This window comes from Carettochelys insculpta, chromosome 2, assembly GCF_033958435.1.
Source record: "Carettochelys insculpta isolate YL-2023 chromosome 2, ASM3395843v1, whole genome shotgun sequence".
Taxonomy (NCBI): Eukaryota; Metazoa; Chordata; order Testudines; family Carettochelyidae; genus Carettochelys; species Carettochelys insculpta.
In genome coordinates this window covers 144,496,948-144,509,934 of record NC_134138.1, presented here as the reverse complement: position 1 = coordinate 144,509,934, position 12,987 = coordinate 144,496,948, and the positions used below count along the sequence as shown (strand labels likewise).

The following is a 12,987-nucleotide window of genomic DNA, read 5'->3' as shown; positions in this document are numbered from 1 at the left end:
ATTGAAAAGGAGCAAGGAGTCGAGAAGGAATGGCTACAGACTTGGAGAGTGGGTCCCTCGGTGGAGCATAACATGAGGCCAGTCAGGACTGGAGGCAGCACATTTGGAGCCTGGCTAGCTTGATCACCTGAGTGGTGGAGGCCATATGTCCCAATAGAACTAGGCAGCTATTGTATTTTCAAATGGCTACAGTCCTGGCTAAGGTTGTTGAATATTTCAAGAACATGACTGAGCATAGCTTTTCTACACCTACAACAGTGTGACAAACCTTCATGCTAATATGCTAAACATGGTAGTTTACAATATGCATGTGATGGGGCTGTTTGCCTGGACCACTCCCACAGCAAGATTAGAGGAACAAACCTGATAAATCCAAAAGACCTATATCAACTAGCTCACAGTAATGCCAGTGAGCAAGAGAACAAGGAAACAAGTAGCTTCAGCCCAAAGCAAACTCTTCAGACCTAAGCTGTTAAATATCCACAAGTTACCATCTCATTAAAAAAACCTTCTTCTCTCTGCTTTCCTGCCTTCACAAAGCACCCCTAATTATTATTATTTTGATGTACCTGGGTCATTATGATGAAACATCATCATAATTCAGTGTATCTGAGTGATGATAAAGCATCAGGATTCAATTATACCAGCCTCTATCCCCTAAACATACAATTAAAATAATCACTTTTTTATGAGGCCAGTAACTCACATCACTTTAATTATTTTTTCTTGTTAGTGTTTAAAAATTCTATTCTGTGAAAGTTCAGCCACCTGCTGACTTGAGAAAGAAGTATTCAGTAGAAGTGAGTCCATTATGTTTTATGCAAATGGACTTGAGGGTTATTTTTATCTTGGGCTTCCTGCTATTTTCTTTTCGAACTGGCATGTCTAATGGTCTCCAATCACCTGTTGGTGACACAAGGCAGCAGACGGTGGAGAGAAACCACTTACAGGAGCAAAGTTTGAAATCAATTATATTATTTGAGAAGCAATAAGCAAGGGGAACTGCAGCATGTTGCTGTTGATTTAAATATAATTAACATCCAGGATAAAACAGTCACTGGGTAATGTAGTGCTGAGTTGCGCTTAATCTTTAATTATTTTTTTTAAATACAAGGAAAAAGTAACTGTAGCACTCAGGGCTAAAAGAAACTGGATTTTTTTTTCATTTTATTCTCTCCGTAAATTACATAGATCATTTACATGAACAAATGCCTGTAAAATTAATTAAACAATGTAGTTGTACAGGAATACAAGAATGTAACTTTTAAGAAAGTGCAGATCACACATTACCCAGGAATGCAAATTTATTAAGTGTCTAAGAACAGCACTGCATTTCCTCTTCTGCTGGCATGTATAATGTACTGTATGTGTGTACTATGGACAGGCACATAAGAAAAAAACTGTGACATTTAATTTGAATCTTTGCCTTTTTACTACAACCTTCCAGTTTTTGTTTACCTTTATGGATAACTAATGATGAAGAAAATACTTTGTGAATTCTGTGTGACATGACCTGGTTGCTTCATTCATTATAAGAACAACATATTTTCCTTACCCATTTCAGACATCTCTGGCACAGTAACAACGTAAGGGCCATCTGTAAATTTTGGTGCATTGTCATTGATGTCCTGTACTTTAATAATAAACTCAGATTCAGGCTCAAGTGGCTTGTTTGTCCGTCTGTCAATAGCCTGAGCATGCAGCACATAGTGTGTCTTCTGCTCTCGATCTAAACTTTTGGTTGAATGGATGTCTCCCGTAGTGTCATCAATAATAAATATAGTTCCAGCCCCTTCGCCAGTTAGGATGTATTTGACTGATCCATCACCTTTGTCCGAATTGGAGTGTAGCTGAAAAATATGCAAATATACATTATCATGTAAAATAATATTTCACAAAACAAGTTGTGATGTAGTGCATCTGTATGCTGTTAGCAGTGGTCTAAAAAGACACTGAACTTCTCCTTGGCTGGTGTAATGGTCATTCAGCTTTGCGTACCATTTACCAAGGGATAGCTGATGTGTTTGAATTCCATAGGGATTCGCCATCCAGCCAATGAATTTCTCCAACTCTGTCATGGTAATAGCAACTACATTAAAATAATATTTCTATCAGTTCTCTTTTTTAAAGGCTTGCATTAAACTGAGTCAGCATTGTTGGGAGCAATGCCTTGAGCACTGTGTCTAAAATATTTTTATTGATGAACTAAGGCTGAGTCTACGATTGAGTTTTACTTCACCGATCATAGTTCAGATCCCACCACCCCACAATTCATCTCCTATGTCCCCAAGGACAATATCATTTTTAGTAACTAGAATGGAGGACAGCAGCATTGTGACACATGCCTCCCTGGCCTTATTTTACTTCTGCTTAAAACATGCTACTTGCTCACTTTTCTCTACAGGAAAAACACCTCTTCTGCTGACCCCTATATTGTGCATTTTACAGTAGTAGAATTTGAATGGTCTAGGATCTTTACTGCTACCATAACAATTTACTATATATAATTTATAAAGGCTTGCTCCCACTAAATTAATAAAAAATTGAGCCTAGAAATCCATTTGCCACAGGAAAAAAACTTGCAAAAATGAAGAGAATTTGAATTAATAAAAAATCTTTATTTTTTTTACATTTTGTGTATAAAGTAAAACAGATACAGCCACCCTCCATTTAGCTGAACCTCCATTACCAGAAAGGCTCTACCAAACTCGTTCTCCATTTTGGCCAATTTCACGGTGATACCCTTTTTTTTAAAAAAAGGTAAATTTCATGATTTCAGCTATTTAAATTTGAAATAGCATGGTGTTGTAATTGCAGTGATCCTGACCCAAAAGGGAATTGTGGAGGTGGAGGGTTGCAAGGTTATTACAGGCAAACTTGTGGGACCTTACTTTTGCCCTGTTGATCGCAGCAGTGCTGTCTTCAGGGCTGGGTAGCTGGAGAATAGCAGGAGCTAGCCAGAAGCCCAGCTTTGAAGGCAGAGCCACTGCCAGCAGCAGCATAGAAGTTGGGATGTATGATATAGTATTTGCACTGTGGCTTGCACGGCTGTGCAACTGCTGTGCAGTCAGCAACTGCTACACTTTGGCCATCCAGCTCTGAAGATATCAGCACAGATTTATGGATGTCATAGGATGGTATTGCCATCCTTACTTCTCTGCTGCTGCAGGCAGAACACTGCTGTCTCATTCTGAGAGTGCGTGGCCAACAGCTGTGACTTTCCAGCCACTCAGCTCTGAAGGCAGCAGAGAAGAAAGGGTGGCAATATTGTGACTGCCCTAAAATAACTTTGTGACCTCCCTACAACACACACTTTGGTGTCAGGGCCGCCAATTTCAAAAACACGGGTCTCCCCTGTGAAATCTGCAGAGTATAGGATAACAGCTCACAAAACATCAGATATCACAGGCGAGAGACCAGATGTCATAGTCTATTGCGTGTTTTTCATGGCCCTGAACTGGTAGGGCCTTAGCTATCAGTCTCCTACAGTGATGGAGCTCAACCAAACAGTGATGGGCCGCTTGGATTCACTTAATCTGGAGAGCTGGATAATGGAGGTTTGCATAAATGAAGTTTTACTGTGTATCAGTAAAACACTGTGTGCAACTAACACCTATACATTTTAATCACAGAAAAATATAGTTGTATGTCTCTTAATTAGAGAATTTTTAGTTTTTTAAATCTTGGAAAATATCAGCTCAATATCTGGATGGCACTCAGTTTCAAGTGGAGTGCCCCAAGGCTCAGTTCTGGGGCTGCTGTTGTTCAACAAATTTATTAATGACCTGGATGAGGGACTGGACTGCACTCTCAACAAGTTTGTGGATGACACAAAGCTAGGGGAAGAAGTAGATATACTGGAGGGTAGAGATAACATCCAGACTGACCTAGATAAATTGGAGGATTGTGCCAAAAGAAATCTGATGTGGTTCAACAAGGAAAAGTGTAGAGTCCTGCACTTGGGATGGAAGAATTCCAAGCATTGTTTTAGGCTGGAGACTTACTGGCTAAGCAGCAGTACAGTGGAAAGGGACCAAGGGATTATAGTGGATGAGAGGCTGGATATGAGTCAACAGTGTGCCCCCAATATTGGGGTACATTAGGGGGACCATTTTGAGCAGATCTAAAGAACTAGTTCTTCCCCTATATTCTGTACTGGTGAGCTCACATCTGGAGTATTGCATCCAGTTTTGCCCCTGCCCCCAGGATAGAAAGGGTGTGGATGTGCTGGAGGAGGTTCAGTGGAGGGCAGTGAAAATGATTAAGGGGCTGGAGCACTTGACCTCTGAGGAGAGGCTGAGGTTTTTGGGCTTATAGGCCGTATCTACACTAGCCCCAAACTTCAAAATGGCCATGCAAATGGCCATTTTGAAGTTTACTAATGAAGCGCTGAAATGCATATTCAGAGCTTCATTAGCACATGGGTGACCGCGGCACTTCGAAATTGACGCGGCTCGCCACTGCGCGGCTCATCCAGACAGGGCTCCTTTTCGAAAGGACCCCGCCTACTTCAAAGTCCCCTTATTCCCATGAGCAGATGGGAATAAGGGGACTTCGAAGTAGGCAGGGTCCTTTCGAAAAGGAGCCCCATCGGGAAGAGCTGCGTGGCCACGAGCCGCGTCAATTTTGAAGCACCGCGCCACCCACGTGCCAATGAAGCGCTGAATATGCATTTCAGCTCTTCATTAGTAAACTTCAAAATGGCCATTTGCGTGGCCATTTCGAAGTTTGGGGCTAGTGTAGACACGGCCATATAGTGTTAGAAGAGAAGACTGAGGGGTGATTTAATAGCAGCCTTCAACCTCCTGAAAGGGAGCTCTAAAGAGGATGGAGAGAGTGACAGATGGCAGAACAAGGAGCAATGGTCTGAAGTTACAGAAGGAGAAGTGTAGGTTGGATATTAGGAAAAACTCTGTCACCAGGAGGGTGGTGAAGCACTGGGATGTGTTGTCTAGAGAGGTGGTGGAATCTCCATCACTTGAAGATATTAAGACCCGGCTTGACAAAGTCTTAGCTGGGATGACTTAGTGTTGATTCTACTTGAAGCAGGGGGCTGGACTCAATGACCTCCTGAGGTCCCTTCCAGCCCTACGATTCTATGAAAAACCAGATCCCTGCTTGTAACTACATAACTGGTTACCTAGATTAAAAAAAAGGTCAGTATTCTTGGGCAGGGGGAAATCATTTGATGGATTAAAAGGTTCTTTTCCAAACATCACTTTGATAAAACTGATTTTTGTAGTGTAAGTGCTGACCAACGTGAGAATACAGCTCTCAACATCTGTCCCAATCCTCACATCATCCACCAGTGGCATTACATAGCCAAACAAACTTTGATTTCAAGAACCCATTCATTCTCATACTCACTGCATTTACTTGAATAAGACAAACTGTTCTTCCACTAAGTGTTAGCACCAAATATCTGGCATTTCCAACTTTACTTGCAAAAGCTGAATTAAATGTGTCCTGAATACCAACAAATGTTATTAATGTAATTAAGGCAACACAAGCTGTTGCTTTCCAGCTGCCTTTCTGAATTGGCCCTTTCCATTAGCATACAATTTCTTCTCCTCTCCAGTTTAGAAATCATTTTAGGACAAAGCATATTGTAAAATCAGATCTTTAAGGTAGAATGCAACCTCGTTTACACTACGTCAAGTCAGAAGTTACAGATACACAGACATTTTCTTATAATTTTTCTGCCTACTTCCTTCTATCTTTAGAAACTGTTTTGTGTTTGAAACATGTATGAGGTTGTGATTTATAAATATGAAAGACACATGTAGTCACTTGATGTTTTTCATCGTGGTTCTACCTGTTACGCATGGTAGATGTTGCACATAATTTATACTGTGTTCTGTACGTATTTACAGTCTTTTCCCAGCAATAACAAAATTAAAGGACAGATTCTGAACTTTGTATAGCTCCACTGTAGCCAGCATACCTACACTGACTAAAGCCCATCCTGATGATTAAGATAAAAAAGTTAAAAAATTAGTTCATAGCTATGGAATTTTGTAAGTTTGAAAAATAAAAAAGCTGTGTGGAGAGGGAGAGAATGTAGGAGAAAGTAGGAGTGCATCCCTCTAGCTCTCAAAGGACATCAATCTATTCTTACATATCTCATTTTCAATTCCTTTGGGAATCATTTTGAATTTAGATATATGCACACATCTCATTGACTTAAATGGAATTTGTGCTTGTATTACCAAGCAAAGCCCTTACTCTCATTTGCCATGGTTCCTCATCTGTAAAATACGGATGTCACGGTTTGTAGGATATGCAGAACTGTGAGTCACTTTGTTAACCCTGCCTCTAGTGACAGTGAATCTTTCCTGTGGTTGCTGGATGGCAAGTCCAGACAGCAAAAGTTTTGTAGCCACTCAAGCATGCTCCTCTGGGCCATGTCAGCCCTAATGATATTTTGCAGGTTAACAGTAGGGACACCCTAATCCCAGATTCCTTTTGAATAATTCACTTGTGATACTGAGCACCAGGCACTAGATACTCACAGAAATTACAAATCCTCTTCCCTCAAAGGTGAGGGTACCCCAGTTTACCACTCTTTCTTCACACCATTGTGCCTGTTAACCACAGATGGAAAAAGTACCCAAAAGTTACTTGAGTAAAAATAAAGCTGCTAAGCATGTGTACTTAAGTACAAGTCACCAGTGTCCCTCTGGAAAACTACTTGAGGGAAAGTACACACGCATCATGTCTAAATTGTACTCAAGTATCCAGAAGTGAAAGCAGCTGCACTTTCACTCAAGTAACTTTCTGGATAATTTTCTCAGCTGTGGTGTGAGCCACACAGCATTCATGAATATTTACAAGGAAACAGAAATAGACTCATTAAAGAAAGAGTAAAGATTTAACTATAAATAAGAAAATATGATAGATGCAAATCACAAAATCATAAAACAAACTGTTTATACACTGCATAGTACTTTAAAAACAGACTGCAATGTGCTGAACTTGAATTCAGACACAAATTTCATACCACCAGAATGAGTCTGAATAGGGCTAGGAATGGCTCTCTCATAGAAAAATGCAATTTTCCGCTTTAGGTATTCTCACCTTCTTATCACTATTGGTAGTGAGCCACGTCCACCCTTATTAAAGGAATACTGCTAAAACATTCCCATCTTTGGAAGCCTACCATCTGACCTTTCACTGCATGCAGATGCTGAAAATGAGTTGCAACTCACAAAAGATTATGCCCTAAAAAAATTGTCATTGTTTAAGATGCCGCTGGACTCCAACATGTTTTCACTTATCAATAGTTATATTTCATATCTAATAAAGGAGGCCCTCTCGTCCCAATATTCAACCTACTGCACAGGTCACTAACATATCAGGAAGCAGAATCCAAACATTTATGACCCCATCCCCTTTCCATCAGGGGTTTCCTCAGTGAATGGATGCTGAGTGCTTTTCCCTCCCAGTTTTACACTTAAAACACTGGCTATGTCTACACTAGAGTGATTTGATGACAGAAGTTTCTGTTGGAAGATATCTTCCAACAAAACTTCTGTTGACAGATTGTGGCCAGACTACCAAGAGGATTACAAGAGCAATCTGGTCTGTGGACAAAAAACAGCTGGAATACCCAAGAGCTCTCTTGACACAATGGCCAATTGGAAACAGAGCAGACAGAGCTGCCCGGTGTCCTCGAATCCCTATCTGTTGAGAGCATTCCCCCCTCCCACCTCCGGAATCTCTCAATAGAGGCATGGAGGGTGGGATAAGGCTGTCAACAAAAGTGCTGAGTTCTGTCAACAGAACATCTTGGGAATCTCAATGCTCCAGGGGTTTTGATGGCAAAACCCCAGTTTTGTCAACAAAACCCTCTAGTATAGCCATCGTTTCTATTTTCAGAGGGAAGAGCTACTGCTAAATGTTGTAATAGCAGTAGTTTCAGTTGTTTTGTTGCCTTGGATGCTGTCCCATTCAAAATCTCAGTATTCCTCAGAGCAACTGAAGCTTGAATTGTATCATAGACCACTAACACCTTTGACAGAATGGGCCACCACCAGGGCAGTATCTCATAGGCTGCGCCTACACAGCCCCCTCCCTTCCACAAGCGGCATGCTAATGAGCAAAGGGGAATATTCAAATGAGGCATGGATTTAAATATCTCACATCTCATTTACATAGTCCCACAAGATTTTGCTTCTGAAAGAGCCCCTTCCAGAAGCTACAGAGTTGTGTCGACAAGGCCCTGCCAGAAGGACCCTTCCCCTCTTCTGAAAAGCCCCCTTATTCCTCGAACATTTCAGGAATATAGGGGCTTTCATAAGGGGGACTTCCTCCTGGAAGAGCCCCGTCTGCACAGCTCTGTAACTTCCAGAAGGGGCTCTTCCGCAAGCGAAATCTCATGGGAATAAGCAAATAAGGTGCAAAATATTTAAATCTGAGCCTTATTTGAATATTCCTCTTTGTTCATTATTATGCCTCTTACAAGGGACGGGGCGGTGTGGATGGCTCTAGTGACTAATTACTATTCTAATAAAAGCAGATTATTCCTTAGATATTACCTATGTATGCATCACCTAATAATCATAACTCACCAGAAGTAATTAGGTTTCTGTAAATAGCTTCCATGTTAGTCTTTATGCATAAATGTCCTGTAAGTAATGTTTGGTGAACTGAATTTGTTATGTCTCAGGTTACTTAACTTTCCTGATAGATAAACGCGCTATTTTCACTGCTTTCAGTGGCTACCATTATATCCCTTTGTGGTTTCTTTCAAAAGCACGCTCATTGTTTGTGATTTCATGGAGCTGGATACAAGCACAGCCAGCTGAGCAGCCAGTGAAGGCAGTGCTAATCAAGGAAAAAAACTAGAAGCATGTAACCTCGAGGAGAAGAAAGCCAGTTCAGGTATTTCCTATTCTAGAAGAATTAAGCAATCGCTTCTAGCCTCTCTATCCAGGTGATTCAGTGGAGAATGCTGTGGCAGACACCTGACAGGGATGGGATCAGAAGACCCCACTGACTAGAAGGTATGACATGCACAATCCTAGGGATGGGTGTCCTATGACCACTGCCACTTAGAGAAAAAAAATGGGTGATGGTGGTTGGGGACTACCTCCTAAGAGGCAAGGAGTCCCCCATCTGTCATCCAGACCTGGAATCCTGGGAAGTTGACTGCTTACCAAAGGATAGAATCCAGGATGTGATGGAGTCTCTTCCAAAAATCATCAAACCTGTGGGTTATTACCCTTTCCTACTCCTCCAAATAGGAATTAATGACACAGCCAAAAATGACCATGACCATATCACTGCAGATTATGTAGCTCTGGGAAGAAAGATCAAGGCATACAAAGCCCAAGAGGTGTTCTCGTCCATCCTCCCAGTTGAAGGAAGGGGACCAGGTAGAGACCGTTGAATTGTGCATGTAAATGCATGGTTGCACAGATGGTGTCAGAGAGATAGATTTGGTATCTTTGACCACGCAACTGTTTCAGGAACAACAATTGCTAGGTAGAGATGGGATCCACCTAACAAAGAGAGGAAGGAGCATCTTTGAAGGTAGGCTTGCAAACCTAGTGAGGAGGGCTTTAAACTAGGTTTGTCGGGGATGTTGACACAAGTCCTGAGATAAGTGAGGAAGGAACAACAAAGGAGGACCCCTGATTCAAAAGGAGAAAGTAGGCCAATCAACTAACTATCTAAGGTGTTTGTACACAAATGAAAGAAGCTTGGGAAACAACCAGGAAGAATTAGAGGCCCTGGCAGTCAAAGAATTATGAGGTGATTGGAATAATAGAGACTTGGTGGGATGACTCACATAACTGGAGCATTGTCATGGTATAAACTGTTCAGGAAGGACAGGCAGGGGAAAAAAGAAGGAGTTGTACTGTATGTGAGAGAACGGTATAATCACTCCGAGTTCCAGTATATGGAGGGAGAAAAGCTAGATGAGAGTCTTCGGGTTAAGCTTAGAGGCAGTAGCAACAGAGGTGATGTTGTCATTGGTGTCGGCTGTAGACGGCCAGATCAGGTAGATGAAGATTTCTTCAGACAACTAAGAGAAGCTTCCAAATCACAGGCCCTGGTTCTCATGGGAGACTTTAATCACATGGATATTTGTTGGGAGAAAAAAGCACACAGATAATCCAGGAAGTTTCTGGAGAATGTTGGGGATAACTTCCTGGTACAAGTGCTGAAGGAAATGACAAGGGGTTGTACACAGCCTGACCTGCTGCTCACAAACTGGGAAGAACTAGTAGGAGAAACAGAAGTGAGTGGCAACTTGGGCTGCAGCAACCACGACATTGTAGATTTCAGGATCCTAACAAAAGGAAGAAAGGTGACCAGTAATATACAGACCCCCTGATTTCAGAACAGGAGACTTCAACTTCCTGAGAGGACTGTTGGGCAGGATCCCTTGGGAAAGAGATATGAAGGGGGAAGGAGTTCACGGGAACTGGCAGTGTTTTAAAGACATCTTATTGAAGGCACAGGAACAAACCATCCTGATGCACCGTAAAAAAACAAACATGGTAGGCAGCCAGCTTGACTTAAAAGGGAAATCCTTAGTGAGCTCAACTCAAAAGGCATGCACATAAGAAGTGGAAACATGGGCAGATGACTAAGGGTGAGTATAAATATATGGCTGGAGAATGCCAGGGAGTAATCAAGAAATTGAAAGCACAGTTAGAATTGCAGCTAGCAAGGAATGTGAGGGGTAACAAGAAGGGCTTCTAAAGGCATGTTAACAACAAGAAGTGATCAGAGAGGGTGTGGGGCTGTTACTGGATGAGGGAGTAACCTGGTGACTGATGATGTGGGAAAGGATGAAGTACTTAATGCTTTTTTGCCTCAGTCTTCATGGACAAGATCAGTTCCCAACCTATGGCACTAGGCAATGCACTATGGAAAGTAAGTGGGCAGCCCTAGGTGGGGAAAGACCATGTTAAGAGTTACTTGGAAAAGCTAGTGGTACACAAATCCATGGGTTCAGATTTAATGCATCCAAGGGTACTGAGGGAATTGGCAAATGTCATTGGCCATCATCTTTGAAAACTTTTGGAGATCAGGAGAGATCCTGGATGATTGGAAAAAGGCAAAAGTAGTTCCCATCTTTAAAAAAGGAAAGAAGGACAATCCAGAGAACTATAGAGCAGTCATCCTTACCTCAATCCCCAGAAAAATCATGGAGGGGATCTTCAAAGAATGCACATTAGAAGAGGGGAAAGTGATCAAGATTAGTCAACATGGATTGTCCAGGAGCAAGTTGTGCTTGACCAACCTGATTAGCTTCTGTGATGATGTAACTGTCTCTGTGGACCTAGGAAAGTCAATGGATGTGATATAGCTTGACTTAAGCAAAGCTTTTGATACAGTCTCCAAAAATATTCTTGCCCATAACTTAAGGAAGTATGGATTGGATACATGGGCCGTAAATTGCATAGGAAACTGGCTTGATGAACAGGCCCAATGGGTAAAGGTCAATGGCTCAATGTCTGGTAGATGGTCAGTTTCAAGTGGAATGCTGCAAGGATCAGTTCTAGGATCAGTACTGTTCAATATCTTTTTGGTGACTTGGATGAGGGGATGGATTTTACCGTCAGGAACTTTGCAGATGACACTAAGCTAGGGCGTCAGGTAGATACACTGAAGGGTAGAGATACAGTCCAGAGTGACTTGGACAGATTGGAGGACTGGGCTAAAAGAAATTTGATGAGGTTCAACAAGGAGAAGTGTAGAGTCCTGCACTTGGGATGGAAGAATGTCAAGCACTGTTACAGGCTGGGACTGACTGGCTAAGAGCAGAAAACTACCTGTGGGTTGTAGTGGATGAGAGGCTAGACATGAGTCAACAGTGTGCCCTTGTAGTCAAAAAGTCTAATGGCATATTGGGGTACATTAGGAGAAACATTTCCAGCAGATCTAGAGAACTTATTATTCCCCTCTACTGAGCATTGGTGAGGCCATATCTGTAGTACTGCATTCAGTTCTGGGCCCCCCAGTAGAGAAAGGATGTGGATGCACTGGAGCAGGTTCAGCGCAGGGCAAGGAAAACAATTAAGGGGATGGAGCACATGACCTGTGAAGAGAGTCTGAGAGATTTGGGCTTACTTAGTTTGCAGAAGACTGAGGGCGACTTGATAGCAGACTTTAACTTCCTGAAAGGGGGCTCTAAAGAGGATGGAGAGAGACTGTTTCTCAGTGTTGACAGATGGCAGAACAAAGAGCAATGGTCTGAAGTTACAGAGGTAGAGGTGTAAGTTGGATATTAGGAAAACTATTTCAGCAGGAGCGGGGTGATGCACTGGAGTGCATTACTGAGAGAGGTGGTGGAATCTTGATCTCTAGAGGTTTTTAAGTACTGGCTTGACATAGTCCTGGCAGGGATGACTTAGTTGGGGTTGATCCTGCTTTAGGCATGGGGCTGGACTAGATCACCTCCTGAGGTCCCTTTCCACCCTAGAATTCTATGATTCTACAATTCTTTGAAGACAACACATTACAGATATGAGGAAAGAAGAATAAATAGTGAATATATTCTAGGTTAAAATAGTGTTAGGTTAGTACATGAGCTCTGAGAACCTCTGTGGCAGATCTGCCCAAGACATGATAATTTATCCCTACAGCAAAATCCTATGCTTTTTTTTTGTGTTCCCCTCCCCCCGCAAGAAATTTTATACTCCCTGGAAACTGCACTAATTTGACTGCTCATAAAAGAACATTTGCACACGAAGGACACAGAGCAAAGATTTTTCAGGAGTGATTACATGATTGTGTTCGTCTCAGTAACTGGGTTCACAAATTAAGGCATTATGGCCAAACTTGATTTTTCAGTAATTGTACTTTGCCCCTCAAAGGCTATGTCTACACTTCTCCTTAATCGGCATTATGGGGCATTATTAACGAAGTGCTGAGATGCACATGCAGCACTTCATTAGGCTAATTATCCCCCGTGGTAACTTTGAACTGTCCAACTTCGAAGTGCCAGCATGCATGTAGTCGGAATAAAGG

The 12,987-nt window shown here is 41.9% G+C and overlaps 1 protein-coding gene across 8 annotated transcripts in view; it reads right to left on the bottom strand.

The window, feature by feature from the left end:
- CDH18 (cadherin 18) overlaps positions 1-12,987 on the bottom strand; it is a 1,028,199-nt gene that overhangs the window by 276,489 nt on the left and 738,723 nt on the right. For all 8 annotated transcript variants that reach the window (XM_074987814.1, XM_074987813.1, XM_074987811.1 and 5 more), the window contains one exon: positions 1,556-1,850. In XM_074987814.1, coding sequence (XP_074843915.1) covers positions 1,556-1,850 — 295 coding nt within the window. The remainder of the gene's footprint in view (positions 1-1,555; positions 1,851-12,987) is intronic.